This window comes from Muntiacus reevesi, chromosome 6 (assembly GCF_963930625.1).
Source record: "Muntiacus reevesi chromosome 6, mMunRee1.1, whole genome shotgun sequence".
Classification (NCBI taxonomy): Eukaryota; Metazoa; Chordata; class Mammalia; order Artiodactyla; family Cervidae; genus Muntiacus; species Muntiacus reevesi.
This window is the reverse complement of record NC_089254.1, coordinates 41,503,169-41,524,043: the sequence shown is the minus strand read 5'-3', so window position 1 is coordinate 41,524,043 and position 20,875 is coordinate 41,503,169. Positions and strand designations below refer to the sequence as shown.

General features: G+C 40.1%; 1 protein-coding gene across 6 annotated transcripts in view; it reads right to left on the bottom strand.

Moving 5' to 3' along the window:
* Nucleotides 1-10,875, bottom strand: part of GSAP (gamma-secretase activating protein) — an 89,901-nt gene extending 79,026 nt beyond the window's left edge. For all 6 annotated transcript variants that reach the window (XM_065938564.1, XM_065938569.1, XM_065938566.1 and 3 more), the window contains exons 1-2: nucleotides 10,685-10,875; nucleotides 920-996 (exon numbers count right to left, since the gene is read on the bottom strand). In XM_065938564.1, coding sequence (XP_065794636.1) covers nucleotides 920-996; nucleotides 10,685-10,793 — 186 coding nt within the window. In that variant the 5' untranslated portion in view covers nucleotides 10,794-10,875. The remainder of the gene's footprint in view (nucleotides 1-919; nucleotides 997-10,684) is intronic.
* Nucleotides 10,876-20,875: the final 10,000 nt, after the last annotated feature.

Genomic DNA, 20,875 nt, shown 5'->3' with positions numbered 1-20,875 from the left:
GGAAAGACTGAAGGCAAGAAGAGAAGGGGATGGCAGAGGATGAGATGGTTGGATGGCATCATCAACCCAATGGACATGAGTTTGAGCAAACTCCAGGAGATGGTAAAAGACAGGGAAGCTTGGCAAAGAGTCAGACACAACTAAGCGACTGAACCACCACCAAAAACTTCGTGAATCATAGAATTCCTTGAATGTAGCATCCTCATGGATACAACCTAAAATAACTTTTTTAAAGCAAAAACAGTAATACAATTTGCAAAGCAAACTGGCCACTGCAATTATTCTTTAATGTTTCACTATTACAGTAAAGTTATCCACGAAGTTAAATTTTCTTTCCTTAGAACAGTTAACATTGAAAACACACTGTTAAATAATAATGCCTCAAAACTCTGAGTATAAAGAAATTCAAACAGATGATATACAGTAATAATATTTAATGTTTTCTCAAAGATAAAAACTTAACATATTGATTAAGTTTAAATATCTCTTACTTGGCATTTTTCCTCTAGAGGATGAAACTGTTCATTTATTCAAAACCTTTGAGCACTGTATCAGACATTGGGTATAGTTTTATTTTATTTAAAAAAAGGAAAAATATTACATAAGATTGAATTTCAATTACCCTATTCAATCTCACAAAATAAAAAAAAGTCATATGTTAAAGATTAAATGCCAACAAGTCTTATTCACTACACCTTAAAAAGATAAAGCATATAACTCTGTTGATGGTTAAAGAGTAAATTTTATGTTAAGTATGTGTATGTGTGCTTAGCTGCTCTATGCTCAATGCTTTGCCATCCCATGCATGGTCTGCTCCTTCATCCATGGGGATTCTCCAGGCGAAAATACTGGAATGGGTTGCCATGCCCTCCTCATGTATGTATATTCTACCACAATTAAAAAAATCATATAGACTTACCTTACAGGTATAAATAATATTTCTGTTTCTTTCAACATTTAGTACACGTAAGCACTCATAATTGTTTTCTAAAACACCTAAAACAGAAATAATCACAAGTTAATATCTAGAAGGAGATGTTTAAAAACATAACTAACAAAAATATATCTGCATTAGAGTTTAAAAGCCAAATACAAAAGAACACTGATAATTCCATTATATAGAGCTTAAAAACAGGCAAAGCTAATCTATTTTATGGAGATCAGATTAGTAATGACCTCTAAGGAAGAGGAAAGTAGTGATTAGCAAGTATCTCACAGAAATCTTGCTAATGGAAGTTTACATTAGACAAAACTAGCAGAATCTACTAAGGCTGAATATATATGGCTCAACAACTGTCTGTGTACTTATATCTCATCAGAAGTATATACATAGTTTGGCAAATGACACACATGACATATACAGCACTATGATTCATAATAGCCAAAACTGGAAACGCAAAATATTCATCAAGCAAAGAACTAATAAATCATGATATATTCAAACAATGGAATGTTATATAAAAGTAAGAATTAATTAACTTGCTATAACATACACACATACATACATAAATAATTGAGTAAAAGAAACTTATATTTTCACTCCTCCCCAAAAAGGCACAAACTGTATAATTTAATTTATGCACAAGTTTCAAAAACTGTCAAAAAGAATCTATGGTGCTAGATGAATGACAGCTAAAAAGGAGTTCGAAGGGGATCTTTGAGGTTCTATTAATGCTCTCCTTCCTGCTCTGAGTGCTGGTTCCACGGAGGTGCCTCACGTTGTGAAAGTTAAGTGAGCTGTGCACTGTGATCTGTATACTTTTCTGTATGAAGACCATCTTCAACAACAGATATAAAGAGTGTTTACACAAAACATTTAACTTGTAAGTTAACTGATCATCACCTTTCTTCTAAAATTTTAGGATATTCCTCTGAATTCTACAGTTAAAGGATTTAAACACTGGTTAGAAACATCATCGATCATTAATCAGAGAGAAATGCATATTTCCCCAATTTCCTCTAAATAAATTGCTTAAACTTGACTCATCTTCCCCATACAAGAATAGTGTTTTCAGATGTTAAAATATCATGTTGATTATGACAAATACCAATATTCAGAAAAAAATATGCAAAATACCCTATAAATCAGAGCAAATTTCAGTCTGTATTCCTAATTAAAAAGGAAAAATCAAGATACAAAATCAGGATATTTGGTGAGCTCAATCCCTGCAACTAGAGCTGACAGTGGAAAACATTTAGAAGGCAAAGAGCGGGTTCACTGAGAACCCAGAAATCATCCTGCGCTCTCTCTTCCCAACTCTTCAAAGAAAGAAACTGCATGGATTTTCTGCAGACACGGCAAAGGGAGGGTCAAGTGTTGCTTATATATGTGTATATACAGCTTTCAATGTCTAGTGAGGTATCAGAAACACTTCTCAATGATTAAAAAAAAATAATCACTTGGTCTCTTAGAATAATAGTATGATTCAGTTAGCTTACTGCTGAATAGCAAAGAAAAGGTAAACAGAATGAACTGTTTCCTCTATCATACTTACAATAGGAAAATGGGTAATTACTAAAAAATCCTTTAAGGTAGATTTTGCAGACATCTAAAGAGAATTTCTGTGAGTTATTTTTCATCCTGCATATGACTCAAAACTCCTGGAATGGAATGTGTCAATATTTCGCAAAGTATTTTTTTTTCTTTCCAGATTATAAGGATGCTGGGACTTTCTCAAAAGTACACTTAAAAGGTTTTAACTAAGATAAGAAACTGCTTTATAAGAATCTTGCTAAGAAAATCCAATTTCCTTGCAAAAGCACACCTATTTTCAAATCACTATAATAAAGAGGAAAAAACGTCTTCAACAAGTGCAGATTACAACAATTGATATATGCTTATTCCATTAAATCAGTGGTTCTCAAGGCTGGTTGTGTTAGAATCATCAGGGGAAATTTTAAAAGAACATGGATGCCCAAATCCTGCCCCCAAATATTCAGATTTTTTTTTGAGCTGGTGAAGGTCCTACTCTCTCCTGTGTGTGTTTCTAAGTTCACTTTGTTATGCTAATGGGCAGCCAGAACTGAGAACCACTGAACTACATATATACAATATACATTAAACAATATTTATTAGACAGCACAATTATAACCAGCTTATAATGTAATCATGATATACAGATTTGAAGGAAATAATAAAAATTATGCCTTTATGGGTCTGTTAGGGAGCAATGATTGCAGTTTTAAATAATCCTGCAGTTAAGCACATGGTTCTCATCTCTAGGACATTTGCATTAGATAAATTTGGCAATACTGGAAATCCACAGACTGGCATCTCACCACACACTATAAACCGGCAAGCCCTTCCTCTTCAGATTAGCTGCTCATGCTTTAGACACACCCTTTTAAAGACTTATTTAATAACCTCTTTGCTTATTCATTCTGACTATTCTCCCACAGTTCATCACTGGAAAGTCCAGAGGAGGAAGTTTAGCAATTTCAAATGAGGAAATGCGGTTTAATTTTACAGTTTAGTTAAATCAGAGTTCATGAAGAAAAAATGTATCATTTTGATAGACACTTGCATAAAAGTAAATCTATTATAAAAAAAATAAATAGATACTAAAGGTGTTGGCAAAGTCACAACTCATGTGAAATTTAAGCTGGTTTGCCACATAGTCTCATCTAGCTCAATGTATTCTTTGGTAAACACCAGTGATTTCACTTTAAAAGAAGATGTTTAGCAAGTATGCAGATATGGTTTCCAATTGCTATGAAATAGGATAAATCTCATATAAAAGTATTTCTTTTCTTTCCAATGACTATGGGAGCATGGGAAGTCTCACGGCCTTATACAAAAACTTGAACTAGGTTCTAAAACACAGATCAAGGAGTGTTAAAATATGATTATACCCATGACATTTCTATTCTGTAAATAATTCACATAAATCCTCCTGCTCAACATGACTAGATGCTATAATTCCTAAACTTATGAAGTAAACATCATTACGTGACTTATACTTCATGTTCTGGATAAAATGAGGAAAATCAAGGATGGGATGATGAAGCCATAAAGAGAGAAGAGACTCAGAAAAGAATACTAGGAGAGTAGGGGAAGGAACAGTGAACAGGAAGGACAGTGGCAAGAGACTGAAATGATAAAAAACAATCATGTGACAAAGCCAGTCTCTGGCCCCCAGATCTGTCTGGGGGTACCTAGGAGGCAACAACAAAAGCACTACCCATGAGACAGTCACCTGGTACAATACATCACTTCCCTGGAAAAGATGAATAATTACAATACTAGAAAGAATAATCAGTCTGGAATATTACTAAATTCTAACAAATTTACAAATCTAGTACTAATCGAAGTGGACAAGGAGACACAGGAATGGAAACCCACATTCTTCCTGGTCTTAAGTATATGTGCCATTGAAACCTCAGAAAATTCACATACCACAGACTTCTTAAGTTTCCTGAGGATCTGATACATCCCAAGAGGAGATTAAGCATTAGACACAAAAACTAATATATAAAATCTATTATATTGCTACATACCAGTAATAGTACATATAATGTTTTTAAATGTGCCATTTTTGAGAGCAACAAAAACAAATAATAGCCCAGGAGTAAATCCAGCAAATCTTCAAGGAGAAAATTTTAAGACTTGTTAAGAGTCATAAAAAGACTCTAAATAAATAACAGGCTATATACTTTGTTCACAGTTGGGAAGATTTAATACTGTAAAGATGCAACTTCTCCCCTAGCTGATCTATAGATTCAATGTAACGCAAATAAAAAATCCAACAGACTTTTTGGTGAAATCTGACAGGCTGATTCCAAAATCTATACGTAAGAAAAAGGAGCATAAAATAGCCAAGAGGATCCCAACAGTGACTGAGGTGAGGAGACTTACTCTACCAGTTACCAAGACTTAACAGAAAGATAGTTATTAAGATGTCTTCACCTTATATAGACCAATGGAACAAAACTTAAAACCCAGAAAAGAAGACTCACATGCTTACGGAAATATGATGTGTAATGGAAGTGGTTTTGCTGTCAATGAGAAAAGGTAGGGCTATCTGGTTAGTGACCGTGGAACTACTAGCTATTAACATAGAAAAACAATGCAGTTTACAAAAGAATATTTTAACACATGTAAGCCAAAAAAAGGCAGAGGAACCCGAGATCAAATTACCAACATCCGCGGCATCATTGAAAAAGCAAGAGAGTTCCAGAAAAACATCTATTTTTGCTTTATTGACTATGCCAAAGCCTTTGACTGTGTGGATCACAATAAACTGTGGAAAATTCTGAAAAAGATGGGAATACCAGACCACCTGACCTGCCTCTTGAGAAACCTATACGCAGGTCAGGAGGCAACAGTTAGAACTGGACATGGACCAACAGACTGGTTCCAAATAGGAAAAGGAGTACGTCAAGGCTGTATATTGTCACCCTGCTTATTTAACTTATACGCAGCGTACATCATGAGAAACGTTGAGCTGGAAAAAGCACACGCTGGAATCAAGATTGCTGGGAGAATTATCAATAGCCTCAGATATGCAGATGATACCACCCTTATGGCAGAAAGTTAAGAGGAACTAAAAAGCCTCTTAATGAAAGTGAAAGAGGAGAGTGAAAAAGTTGGCTTAAAGCTCAACAATCAGAAAACTAAGATCATGGCATCCAGTCCCATCACTTCATGGGAAATAGATGGGGAGACAGTGGAGATAGTGTCAGACCTTATTTTTTTGGTCTCCAAAATCGCTGCAGATGGTGATTGCAGCCATGAAATTAAAAGACGCTTACTCCTTGGAAGGAAAGCTGTAACCAACCTAGACAGCATATTAAAAAGCAAAGACATTACTTTGCCAACAAAGGTCCATCTAGTCAAGTCTATGGTTTTTCCAGTGGTCATGTATGGATGTTGAGAGTTGACTGTGAAGAAAGCTGAGCACTGAAGAATTGATGCTTTTGAACTGTGGTGTTGGAGAAGACTCTTGAGAGTCCCTTGGACTGCAAGGAGATCCAACCAGTCCATCCTAAAGGAGATCAGTCCTGGGTGTTCATTGGAAGGACTGATGTTGAAGCTGAAACTCCAATACTTTGGCCACCTCATGTGAAGAGTTGACTCATTGGAAAAGACCATGATGCTGGGAGGGATTGGGGGCAGGAGGAGAAGGGGACGACAGAGGATGAGATGGTTGGATGGCATCACTGACTCGATGGACATGAGTTTGAGTAAACTCCGGGAGTTGGTGACGGACAGGGAGGCCTGGCATGCTGCAGTTCATGGGGTCGCAAAGAGTCAGACACGACTGAGCGACTGACTGAACTGAAGCTATAGATAACAACAAAATAAAACCATGGAATGACCACCCAGCTTAAAAGTAACAGATATCAAGACTAGTTCTAAAGGTTCCAGTGTTCCCCTATCTGATTCCTATATCACATTACACACAGAAATACATTCCAGATGAATTTAAAAAATAACAAAATTCAAAATGAAAAGCTTTAAAGCTTTTAGAAGTTAATATAAAAATGTCTTCATGGCTTCTAAGTTTCTTTAAAATATCCCAAAAGCACAAACCATAAAGGAAAAACACTCACAAATTAGACTACATCATAATTAAGAACTCATTTATCAAAGGTAACTACAAACTGAAAAAAACAACAGATACTTGCAACATATATGATTAACAAAGGACTAGAATCCAGAATGAAGAATGCTTTAAAATCAATATGGAAAAAAAACCCACAACAGAAAAATAGACAAAAGGATGAACACCCTACAGAAGAAGAAACACAAATAGCCAGTTAAGTATATAGAGATGTTCAACCTCAGATCATAAAGAAGTATTATTTACTTCTGACACCAGTCTGACCAGAAATTAAACACTTGGAAAATTCAAGAGCTTGTAAAGACACAGAGTACCAAAAATATTTTGATAACACAAATGATACAAGTATTTTGGATAGCAATTTGGTACTACCCAGGAGGTAACCCAGTGGATAAACAATCTGCCTTCAATGTCTTAGATGCAGGAGACACCGGTTCTATCTCTGGGTCAAAAATATCCCATAGAAAAGGGCATGGCAACCCACTTCAGCATTCTTGCCTGGAGAACCCACGGACAGAGGAGCCTGACAGGCTACAGTCCATAGGGTCACAGAGTCTGACACAACTGCAGCAATTGAGCATGCAGGAAAAGTGAAGATGTGCATAGCCTGTGAGTCAACAACCTCACCGTCAGACATCTGTCCTAGAGGAACTTGCACCAGGTGACGTGCACAAGGTTAGAAAAGCATTGACTATAACAGCAAACCCAGAAACCTCCCAAAGGTCACCATCGGGAAAAGGATAAGTAAGCTGGGTTCCCTAGGGAACACCCTGAGACACTTTAGTACACAGGATATTTACTAGTTTGTGCTTATTAAAGTAGGATTAATGTCTGTAACAGGACGGAGAAGAAAGCAGGACCGGGGTGGGGGAAGAAGTCAAGCTGCAATAAAGGTCCAGGGGCCTCAGGTGACGTTGGGGTCCTCCATCAAGGAAGCTCTAGAATTGAAATGAATTGCCACAGTTGTCCCATGTGAGTAAAAATGCCCAGGCTTTTATATCCTACCTGAACCCCTTATTAGAGGAGGGCATACCTAAAGGGGCATAAACTTTGTGATACAGCCCTCTGCCGAGGCCATCCCTGAAGATGCTGACAGCTGAGGGCTCTGATACCACATTCACAGCACCTAGGACAAGCCTGTCCTTGAAACAAAGGTCTAAGCATTGCATCTCCATGTTTACCATATTGTATAGTCACACAAATGGAATACTATACAGCAGTGAAAAGTAATGTCCTATAGCAGTCAACATGGTGCTAGTGGTAAAGAACCCGCTTGCTAATGCACAAGATATAAGAGATCCAGGTTCGATCCCTGGGTTGGGAAGATCCCCTGGAGGAGGGCATGGCAAGCCACTCCAGTATTCTTGCCTGGAGCATTCCATGGACAGAGGAGCCTGGCAGGCTATAGTCCATGGTATCGCAAAGAGTCAGACATGACTGAAGCAATTCATCACACATCACATACCAGTCAACATGGATAAATCTTAAAATACTGAGAAGGAAAAAAAAGCAGAATTCATATGATATTCTTTCACTTAAAGTTCACAAACAAGAAATTGAAATGATATTTTGCTTAGGGAGATACAGGTTAAAACTACAAATAAGATTGAAGGAATGTGAAAATATAAAAATTTAAATGGTTGTAGGCAACAACATATAGATGGGAACTATAAAGAGAAATAGGATCAAATAGGGAGACCCAAGAACCAACAAAAGTCTTGCTATTGTTCTACTTTTAAGACAGGCACATGGTTTTGCTTTTATATTATTTATAGCTTACATGTGTTAAAATATTCTTTTGTATAACTGTTTTAATTTTTTTAAAGAACAAATATTTTCTTCATTTATTTCAGGAAAAATAATTTCCCCAAAGTTCAACCCAGAACCAGGAACAGAGGCAGTAACCGAATCTGGTCTCCTTATTTCTTAACCCCTTATTGACTAAAATGCTATCCCACTGAATTTCTGCCTGGCTAACTTAGCCTCGCTCTCTGGCTATTTTGCCAGAAATATGTCATACATCAGGAATACTACTTAGCGCCACTAAGAAATCTTCAACTGTATTTATTGATGTAAAAACATTAAGGCTTCAAATTTAGATAGCAAGTGTGCAGAGAGGAGACTTTACAACGGTATAATTATTCGTAATTTACATTTGAAAAGCCGAGACTTTGAAAGGAAAATAATTTGCACAAATGTGTGGAGTCAGAGCTATGCTAGAGATAAAATAGAATTCCAGATTCCTCTGCCAGTGCTACAAATTACAGCAGAAGAAGAATTAACTTGTGGGGGTTTTTAAGCTGCCACCACTAGTGATTATCAGAAGTAACAGTCTTTTAGTATAACAGGGCTAATATTTTTGCCAAGCTGCTCTGTAGGAGCAAAATACTACCAATATGAGAAAAGGCTGGTATTTCTAGTAAGTTTACTTTCTGAGGACCCAAGGGTATCTGCTGTTTGGTGAAATGTCAATGCACAAGTCTGTGTCTTCACAGATGAATTAAAGACACAAGGAAGCCAAAACCTAACAGGCTCACACACAGCTTTTCAATCACAACACATTACTGAAACATAAGACTGTGGCATTTCACACTTCATCTAACTTCTCATTCTTGAGCACCTGCCACTTAGCTATATAAGGAGATGGTCCAGAGAAAAGGGGCTTCCCAGGTGACACGGTGGTAAAGAATCTTCCTGCCAATGCAGGAGACTCAAGAGACACAGGTTCGACCCCTGGGTTGGGAAGATCCCTTGGAGTAGGAAATGGCAACCAGCTCCATATTCTTGCCTGAAAAATTCCATGGACAGAGGAGCCTGGCAGGCTATAGTTCACCGGGTCACAAAGAGTTGGACATGACTGAGTACACAGGCCAAAGAAAGGACCACTTTGTGTTGAAAAGCACAAACCTTCAGAAACTCTTTAGACATCCAGGAGACTTTTTAAAATGTAGCACCACCCCCCTACCCCACCAAAGTGAGCCTTTACTAATAATGACACTAGTCATTAGTCAAACTCACTAGTCAAACTGGAGTCTTGAGCTAGACAAAGATGACTCTGTATTTGGAACCAAGAGAGCCAACATGCCAAAACAAGGAACCCTACAAATATTCTGCTAAAACCACAGGACAGAAAACTTTCTCCAGTGATGAGGGGAAAGGAGTTGTAGATACTGGTAATTTGATAGCCATTTCCCAAAAATGCCTTCCAGCAGTCTACAGTGCTTAAGGAAACCAGAAGTGGGGGAAATACACTGAAGTGGCTAGCTCCTGTGCACAAATGGGATTCCAGGGTATCATTGCTTAGAACCTGAATCTAAGCCCTGAAGATGCAACATTATGTGAAGCAAACTTCTCTTCTTACAAAACAACCTGAGAAATCACGGAGTTCCCCTTCTTTAAAGTTTCAATTGATCAATGCTGGGAAGGCTCAAAAGTCACTTTTCACTCCCTAAAAATCAAAGGATTTCTGAGACACATGAAAACCAAAGTCTCAACTTTGGGGAATGTATTCCAATCCACCCTGAGAAAATAGGGCAGGACACCTGAGCATCTTTTCTTTCTCATAAAGTGAGACCTTCCAGCCCCTAGTCTTGCTAGAGCCCCTACCCGGGTGACAAACCTTCTTAAAACAGGAGAGATGTGAGTGAAGCATAGAGAGCCACCCTCTCCCACGCCCCGCAGCCTTGCGCCAGGGGAGCAGAGCCTGGGCAGCTGCTCCTCCTGCCTGATGAGATGATGCTTAGGGTACCACTAGTGTCCCCTGCCTTTCTGCTTAAGGTGACTTACTGTGGGCAATCAGTAAGCCAGAAGATGGCAGACTCGCCAGAAGCAGTGTAGCTCGGCCGAGGCTTTGCCCGGGGGCTGCCCCTTCAACCTTCACCCAGCGGCCCGGGGTGAGGATGGCAAAGCTCAGGCTCTAAAGAGGGCAAGCTTCCCCTTTCAGGACCAAGCTTCACAGGCTGGCAGGGGGCACAGGCTGCCGCTTTGGGTCGGTGCTCACCACTTGGGCGCAGCCCGAGAACCCCTAGACCTGAGTGACTGTCCCGCCTCCACTGCCCCCAGGGCCCCCGGCCGGACGCGCCCCCCGCCCCGCCCCCCGGCCGGACGCGCGCCTACAGCACCTGGGCCGCCGCCTCGGGCCCCGGCGGCCGCCGACGCCGCCAGCTGCGCCCGCAGCCACGGGAGCACGTCCTTTCCGAGATCGAAGTCGGCGATCAGACGGAGAGCCATCGCCTGGACGCGGCCACGGAGCGGCTCTGGGGCCCCGCGCCGCGGGCATTCCCGGCCCTCCGCGCACCACCGCGCCCGACTCCCGCCCCTCCTTCTCTCCCCTCCCCGCCCCCCCCAACCCCCTCCCCGCCCCGCTTTCGGTTCCGCCGCCTCCCGGACCGAGAGGCCCCAGCACCGCCTCCTCCCGGCCCGCGCCGCGCACGCGAGCCCCGAGCTGTGCACACCCGGCCGGGGGGAAGGGAGACTGCGGCCCGCGGAGCAGACCCCACCCGGCCCCAAAGCCGCCGCTGGCACCCTCCAGGCTGAAGGCAGAGAAGGAGGATTTGGTCTTTTAAGAGCTGTGGATGTCAATGTATGGTAAAAACCACTACAATATTGTAATGTAATTAGCCTCCAATTAAAATTAAAAAAAAAAAAAAGCTGTGGACATGGGGGTGAACCGATGGTCTCCAAATTATGCTGCACGTTACATGTGGGCTCTAGGTGTTTGGTTTTTTGTTTGTTTTTGTCTCTTTTAGTGCCCAGGTGAGTCCACTGTGCAACAAAGTTCAGAAACCAGTTGGCTAGAGAGAGGTAATACTAGCCGGTTCACCTGAGAAGTTTCAAGTTCATCGCCAGGGCCAAAGCAGGTGGCGACTTGGGCTTGTTCGACCCAATTTCAGGGTGACGGTGTTTTATTAGTGTTATTTAGGTAGTGAGTGGCAGCGAGGAGTGTGTGAAGAAGATGATTCTATTTTAAGAGAGATGCGGAGACACTGGAAAGGGTCAGCTGGCTCAACACAACAGGTCCTCTGCCTGTTTGCCAGACTGTTCCCTACACTGGCTTCAACGAAGCTGAATTAAGGCTCCCTTTGCACTTTGTCTTTGAAAAGTGCTCTCCTTCCTCCAGGGTCACCTGTCACTTTGGACACCATCTCACCCCCATACAAGTACAAACAAGTCCAGTATTTTTGTTTGTTTGTTTGTTTTTAATCTTTCCACTCAGGTTTCTTTCTAACTGAGTGTTCTGCCACTACTGCTTGCTGTACCTTTGGCAGATCCAATCCATCCTGAACATGCATGCCAAGTTATTACTCTCCCTCAAAGCTGTCTTCATGTCCCTATGTAAAGACCTGGAGGAAAGCCGACCCCAGGAACAAGTGCCTATGCTTTACCTGACCCTTCCAGCCTTTTCACCTAGACCTTCAGTTCCAGGTTGGCCTGACTCCAGAAACCCTCTGGTTCCATCTTCCCTCTCAAAAAAAAAAAAAAAAAAAAAAAAAAAAAATCACCAGAGCCTTCCAAGCTGGATCCACAAAGTCTTCTCACAGCTGCAGCCCCTAGTGACCTTCCTAACCCTGAACCTCTAGAGAAGGTTGCTAGTACACCTCATTTGACAATCAAATACCACATGGAGACATGAACTGAATCTTGCCTCTTGGCACACTTCTCTGCAGCAGCACCCAGAAGTTGCTCGTCTGTTACTGAAGAATGAGTAAATGCAGTAACAGACTAAGGAGCTCTGTGTCACGTTCCTCAAAGTGAAGGTCTGAAAATACCTGTGTTGCAGTCATCTGGGAAGCTGTTTTACCATGTGGACTCCTGGGCTCTGGTCTAGACCTGGGCAAGGCACAGAAAATGTGCATTTTAACCAGGGTCTTAGGTTGCAAAGAGCTGGACACGACTGAGCAACTAACAGCTTCACTTTTTTTTTAAGGTGATTTTTTAGGCTTGCTAAGATCTGAAAACTTCCTCTGTAAATAAAGATAAAAGAAACTCTTGATTTTCCCATACAGACCTGTTTCTCCAGTTGAGGCGGTGGTTGATTTCAGGTAGTTCTCCACTCTCACCACCATATTCATAAGAAAATCATCCTACCTGTAAAGTGCATGAAACTCTTAACAGAAATGCTTACTCAGGCTGATCATATTGGGAGTGCATAAAAGTGAGATCACTGAAAACCAAGAAATAAAATTAAAAAAAAAAAAAGAACATAGAGAAGCTGAGAAATAATAACAAAGAGACTAGAAAGATACAGCCAACATCATAAAAAACAGTATACAAATAGCTGAGCTTTGGAGATAATTCACTAAGGAAAAGACTAGTGAATGGTGAGGTTTTTGTAATTGTTTAGTCACTAAGTCGGGTCCAACTCTTTCGTGAACCCTTGGAACTCTAGCCCACCAGGCTCCGCAGTCCATGGAGTTCTCCAGGCAAGTATATTGGAGTGGGTTGCCATGCTCTCCTCCAGGGAATCTTCCAGACATAGGGATGGAACCCTGCATTGACAGGGGGATTCTCTACCACTGAGCCACCAGAAAAGCCCTGAAAGGTGACTTACTAGTTTACAATTTGTGGAAGGTAAATAGGAAAAGAATGCTGATGGATTATCCTTCAGCTCTAGAGAATGCAGAACTGGATAATGTCCTATCTTCTTTAGTTAAAAAGCTGCTTCTTTGATGGATGTGTTAATTTGACTGTGGTAATCATTTCATAATTTATATTTACATTAAACCTCACATTGCACACTTTAAATATTACCTCCAAAAAAAAGAAAAGAAAGCTGCCTGAGAATCATTAGGTACTGGAACTGTCTTTTGGATAGAGTAGGGATATTCTGCTTTTGGGGGGTTTTAAGAATTAACCATCATCTTTCTTAATACCAGAGCATAGCATAGAGTTGGAGATTTAAAGATCTTATAATCAAGACCTTTATTTTATAGATGAGGACACAGGCTTAAAAAGGTGAAATTAGTGTCTGGTCTCAAGAAGCAAAGCTAGTAGTTAACCACAAGGCTGGGGTCAGAACACAGGTCTACGGCAACCGGTGTTTGTGTTGATTATGTCCAGTGACTTAGAAGACTCAAATTACCATTCAGCCTGAGGATTCCTAGTTATACAAATATCACACCCTAACTGGAGTGGAATTCTGGGACCACAGTGAGAAATCACAGAATTTGAACCACATAACTTCCTCAAAATAGCCTAGGTTCTTTGTAGTTTCATCTTGAGTTTTAGAGTTGAAGAAAACTAAAGGAATTGGAAATGTGGGATGAGTGACTAATTTCTAAATGAAAATAGTTTATCTAATAGAGATGTTAAAATTAAAAGTTTCATACACATTCTCCCAACCAAGAAAGAACTTCTGAAAGTGGGAAATCATACATGTTGATTTTGAAGAAGTTAGAAAATGGCCTATTTAACAAATCTAACCAAAAATTCTAAAATTGCAAGGATTTTAAGGAAAGGACTATAGATACTAGGTTTGAAACTGGCACTCATTGGAGCAATAAATGTGCTAAAAGAACATTTTTATTTGTAAGCTTAAGTGGTTGAAATAAAGTAGAAGTGAATCAATTAAAATCCAAACCTCATAGTTTGGAGGCTAATCCTTTGAAAGCACAGCTGATAATTTTTTCATGAAAATTAATAGAGGTTATCAGAAAACCCATTAGAATCTAAGTAATGCATAAGTAAGGTTCCTCTTCCTCAACAGTTAGAACCAGACATGGAACAACAGGCCCGTTCCAAATTGGAAAAGGAGTACATCAAGGCCGTATATTGTCACCCTGCTTATTGAGCTTCTATGGGAAGTACATCATGCAAAATGCCAAGCTGGCTGAATCACAAGCTGGAATCAAGACTGCTGGGAGAAATGTCAACAATCTCAGATATGCAGATAATACCACCCTAATGGCAGCAAGCAAAGAGGAACAAAAGATTCTCTTGATGAGGATGAAAGAGGAGAGTGAAAAAGCTGGCTTACAACTCAACATTCAAAAACTAAGATCATGGCATCCAGTCCCATCACTTCATGGAAAATAGATGGGGAAACAATGGAAACAGTGACAGACTTGATTTTCTTGGGCTCCAAAATCACTGCAGATGGTGACTGCAGACATGAAATTAAAAGATGCCTAATTACTTTGTCAACAAAGGTCCATCTAGTCAAGGCTATGGTTTTTCCACTGGTCATGTATGGATGTGAGAGTTGGACTAGAAAGAAAGCTGAGCACCAAAGAATTGATGCTTTTGAACTGCGGTGTTGGAGAAGACTCTTGAGAGTCCCTTGGACTGCAAGGAGATCCAACTAGTCCATCCTAAAGGAGATCAGTCCTGGGTGTTCATTGGAAGGACTGATGTTGAAGCTGAAACTCCAATACTTTGGCCACCTGATGCGAAGAGCTGACTCATTGGAAAAGACCTGATGTGGGAAAGATTGAAGGCAGGAAGAGAAGGGGACGACAGAGGATGAGATGGTTGGATGGCATCAGCAACTCAATGGACATGGGTTTGGGTGGACTCCAGGAGTTGGTGATGGACAGGGAGGCCTGGCGTGCTGCGGTTCATGGGGTCGCAAAGAATTGGACATGACTGAGCGACTGAACTGAGCAGAACTGAACTCCTTGGAAGAAAAGCTATGACAAACCTAGATAGCCTATTAAAAAGCAGAGATATTACTTTGCCAACTAAGGTCCATATAGTCAAAGCTATGGTTTTTCCAGTAGTTATGTATAGATATGAGAGTTGGACCATAAAGAAAATTGAGCACCAAAGAATAGATGCTTTCGAACTGTGGTGCTGGAGAAGACTCCTGAGAATCTGTTGGATTGCAAGGAGATCAAACCAGTCAATCCTAAAGAAATCAACCCAGAATATTCATTGGAAGGACTGATGCTGAAGCTCCATTCGATATTTTGGCCACCTGACGAGACATGTCAACTCATTAGAAAAGACCCTGATGCTGGAAAAGATTGAAGGCAGGAGGAGAAGGGGACGACAGAGGATGAGATGGTTGGATGGCATCACCCACTCAACAGACATGAGTTTGAACAAGTTCTGGGAAGCTTGGAGTGCTATAATCCAGGAGTCACAAAGAGTTGGACACAACTTAAAGACTGGACTGAACTGAAGATTCTTCTGAACTTTCTAGGAAATAATAATCTAAGTTTTGTAACTAAGATGATAAAGTACTTACCATAAGGTGGCTTCTTATGTAGATATTGAGAATGCTGCTTTCCTGTAGTAATCTGTTTCTATCAGAAGTACTTAATATATTTTTAAGTAGCATTTACTGTGGTAATCATTACTACCCCTCATCCATCCATTTGCCCCCAGTAAGGTGGTGACAGTTCCTCTTGCCAGTGACTTGATTGGGAATGGGCATGTGTACTAGTCAGGATTAGATTCACCAGAAGTCAGTGCAAACCCAAACTAACAATGAATTAAAGACACAGGTCTTACTTTCTCACCTGTCTGGAGGTAGGTAATCCAATGCTCATTAAGGGCAGGTCTCTGAAATCATCAGGGACCCAGGCTTCTTCCAGGTTTTTGAGTATGTCTTTGTCGTCATGGTCCAAGGTGAATGTGAAAGTTTCAGCCATCTTGTCTGCATTATAGAAATCAGAATGAAAGATAAAAGAGGATGCTGCCTTCCTTTTAAAAAATAATTCCCACAAGTTCTACATAACATTTTTATTTACATTTACATGGAAATAATTTACAAGGAATTTAATTTAAAATTAAATGACTAGTCATAAAGTCTGATAAAAAATCAGGATAATATTACTAAAGAAAATGGGGAGAGCAGATATTTAGAAGCAACTAGAGGTCTCTGTCATGGCATGAAACCTGATTCTGGACAATGGGTTGTAAGGAAACCTCTAATATGGTATTTCTGGGAAAGATTTCTCTATTCCAAAAAAAAAAAAAGAAAAAAAAAAAGTCATGAGAAATCTATAAAAGCTTGTGTCTATTTCAAGGCCTGGATATGATTCCTGGAACTTCACCAGTCCTGCTACTAGTCTGAAGAGGGAGTCAACAGATAGAACTGGGAACTGGGTAAAGCCCAGAGAACTGCAGAGAAAGAGGGCCTTGGCCTTTCATTCTTGATGCCAGCCCTACCTTGGCCTTCTTGATATTAGAGATAACAAATTTCCCTATTGTTTAAACAAAATTGAATCAGACTTTTATTTTACTTGAGGCCAAGGCTCTCAATTTTAAAGGCCTATCATTTTGCAATTTTCATAACTTCCACCAAAGAATCCTACAGTCATAATAGGTTTTGAACACATTAGGACACATGGTCCTATATTTTTGTATTGTTCTTATTAACATAAAATAATATTAAGGGAGTAGGCTTACCCAATCAAAAAATGGGCCAAAGAACTAAACAGACATCTCTCCAAAGAAGACCTACAGATGGCTAACAAACACATGAAAAGATGCTCAACATCACTCCTTATTAGAGAAATGCAAATCAAAGCCACAATGAGGTACCATTTCACGCCAGTCAGAATGGATGCTATCCAAAAGTCTACAAGCAATAAATGCTGGAGAGGGTGTGGAGAAAAGGCAACCCTCTTACACTGTTGGTGGGAATGCAAACTAGTACAGCCACTATGGAGAACAGTGTGGAGATTCCTTAAAAAGCTGGAAATAGAACTGCCATATGACCCAGCAATCCCACTGCTGGGCATACACACCGAGGAAACCAGAACTGAAAGAGACACGTGCACCCCAATGTTCATCACAGCACTGTTTATAATAGCCAGGACATGGAAGCAACCTAGATGCCCATCAGCAGATGAATGGATAAGGAAGCTGTGGTACATATACACCATGGAATATTACTCAGCCATTAAAAAGAATACATTTGAATCAGTTCTAATGAGGTGGATGAAACTGGAGCCTATTATACAGAGTGAAATAAGCCAGAAAGAAAAACACCAATACAGTATACTAATGCATATATATGGAATTTTAAAAGATGGTAATGATAACCCTGTATGTGAGACAGCAAAAGAGACACAGATGTATAGAACAGTCTTTTGGACTCTGTGGGAGAGGGCGAACGTGGGATGGTTTGGGAGAATGGCATTGAAACATGTATATTATCATATGTGAAATGAATTTCCAGTCCAGGTTGGATGCATGAGACAGGGTGCTCAGGGCTGGTGCACTGGGATGACCCAGAGGGATGGGATGGGGAGGAGGAGGGAGGGGGGCTCAGGATGGGGAACACATGTACACCCGTGGCGGATTCATGTCAATGTATGGCAAAACCAATATTGTAAAGTAACTAGCCTCCAATTAAAATAAATAAATTTATATTTTAAAAGAATAAAATAAAATAAAAAAGGGGAGTATGCTTGGAGGAAAAAAACCCAGATAAGCAAAATGTTAGTTTCAGAGCCCTGATAATTTAAGAACCTCTGGATCAGATCACACTTAAAACTCACTCAGCAGACTTTTTAATTATAACAGCCAATACTTCTCCTTTATTATGTAAGCCAGTTTGGACTGAATTCTTAGTTATTTCTGCTAAAATCACCCCAAGTGGAGATTCTCTAAATTTAATGAGTATACAAATCACCCGAGGATCTTGTGAAACTGTAGATTCAGACTCAGCAGGCTGGGGTCTCCAGTTTCACAAGTTCAGAGGTGATGCTGGTGCTGGTGGTCCACAGCTGACACTTTGAATAGCGAAGTCCTGCTACCTCATGCAAAGATCTTCCATTTGTGTACTGCTACCTTACTTTCGCCACAGAGAGGGCCAGGTAGGAAAAGGCTTGGATGGGTTAGCTATGGTGACATCACAGAACTCAAAATCTCGGTCCCGAGAGAAGTCTAAAATGGGGGTAAGTACTGATTCCATAAATTAGAACCAGACCACAGGCCACAAGTTCTAGCAGCAAATTACAGAAATCAGAAACTGAAGGGAGGAAATTTTAGGAAACAGAAAAGGATCTTTGCCCAGGACTTTTAGAAAGCAGAGCGTGGACAAAGAGTAAAGTGCTACCACTTCACAAAGTGAAAGTTGAAAGTGAAGTCACACAGTCATGTCCGACTTTTTGCAACCCCATGGACTGAAGCCTCCCAGGATTCTCTGTCCATGGGATTTTCCCGGCAAGAGTACTGGAGTGGATCGACATTACCTTCTCCAGGGGATTTTCCTGACCCAGGGATTGAACCAAGGTCTCCTGCATTGCAGGCAGATGTTTTACCCTCTGAGCCACCAGGAAGCTACACAGGAGAAATGCAAACACCGGCAAGAAAAGAGGTAAAGAGTGGATCAGACTGTGCATTTTAACAAGACCCTGAATGATTCACATGCCTGTTAAAGTTTGAGAAGCAGTGTTCTAGCTACTGTATGCTTTAAATAAGAGTTGTTTTCTTTCTTTCTTTGTGATTGAGTTGTTGAGTTCCAAGTGTGTGTGGATTTGGTGCAGAAGTAGAGATCTCACTCCAAGAAACAGGAGACAAGTGGTTCAGAATTATAAGATTCCTTGCAAGGTATACCTACTCAGTGCATATCACAACACAGTGACCCTGAAAGAAATAAAGGGATTTCCTTCTTTGTGTTCATACTTTACACTGTTTTACTGGATGTGGCTTCAGCAATATAGAGATCTACACAACAGGAAATGAACAAAGATGTAGCTTTTCTAGGGAATCTTTAAAAAATATACAAGATGTTCAAGGTGGATAATTTGTATGTCCCTAAATCAATTCCAAATTCTGTTATAATAGGATATTTTTGCAGTCATGTTAAAATTCTGTCCTAAACGTGAAAGTGGAGCACGCTGACATCCAACACACTTCTTCATCTAAAACAGTAATCCTATTTCCTGTATTTAAAAAGAGACAAAAGACATCGTCCTATTTCTTACCATTTACAAATGGAATTCTAAAGATTGTCTCAACCATTAACAATAGTTAACTCTGGGAAATATAATTAAAGCTTTTTTAAAACCTTAGCCACATATGAATTTTTTTTAATTTTAAAAGCTAATTTAAATTTAAAAAAATTATCTTCACTCTGAATTTGGTAATAAAATTATTGTTCAAGCTTTCAGGAACATCTTCTTGATATTATGTGCAAATCTTTGTCCTGTGTGTTGTGGAGATGGCTGTATGCTTAGGGATATCGTATATGTTTGTACAGGTTTTCTTAGAGAGCTGACACTGTTTCACAGCAGTGATTGATAGAATAGCTGTTTAAATCTGCTTGCTTATCATTACAATGTTAGTGTGAGAGTACTTTCCCTGCAGTTTGTTGAAAAGACTGACATAGATCCTGTAAGGAAATGCTCTGGACAATAATAGCCCTATGATTAGAAGGAATATAGAGGGCTGACATTTAACAAGATGGACTAGACAACAGTTAGAACCCATTCTAAAGGAATTATACCTGATTTAATCAGGGCATAGGGAAGAATTGGGGTGAAATAATCAGAACGGTGCTAAATACTTCTGACAGCAAGAATGCTTCCCCAATTCCTTTTTAAAGTTCAGCTGATGAGCAAATATCATCTGTGTGGAATTACTATTTCTCAAATAGGAAGAACAGTGGTATGTATAAAATATAAAAAGATCATCTTAGAAGTATACAATCATGTGAAAGTTGGTTTGCCATCTCTAATATCTGGACTTTGGTATTACTTGTAATGACCAAGGGGAGAAATGTTATATTCTACCTCAGTCAGAAAGCACTCCATTTCTAAGGGGCTTCTTAGAGTTTTCTTTTATTTCAACTGTATCATTTTAACAGAAACTTAATCTGCTTACTTGTGATTTATTTAAACAAAGATGTGTGTTCCCCCTCCCTTCTTCTTCCTCCTTTTCTCTCCTTATTCTTTTCCCTTCCTCCTTCAAAAAGCCCTTTCCTCTTCTGATCCCAAACAATTCCATCCTCTAACCATCAGGTGGGGCAAAGCATTCACATAACTAGAGTTGAGGGCAGGATGTTGGCCAAAATCTATATTTCGGGGCCCAAGCAGGATGAAGAGGGTGTTCATGGCGGGGGGCGGGGCGGGGGGGAGTGGAAGGTGTCACCTAGCATGAGGTGTCAGAATACAATCAAGGTGAGCTGGCCAGGTAGGTGGGGGTGGTTGCTCAGTATGGGATATCAGCTTTCAGGTGGTGTGGGGAGAGCATCTGCACAGGGGTGGGTATGGCAGCTGAGATGGGAGACTGGCTACTTACCATGGGGATTGTATCAGATAAGTAAATATATTAAGAATGATATAAATCATGTTTCTCATTGGCAGGCAGGGGTGTCACCAGAAAAGAAAAAAAGGCTTAAGTAAACTCTGTAGTGT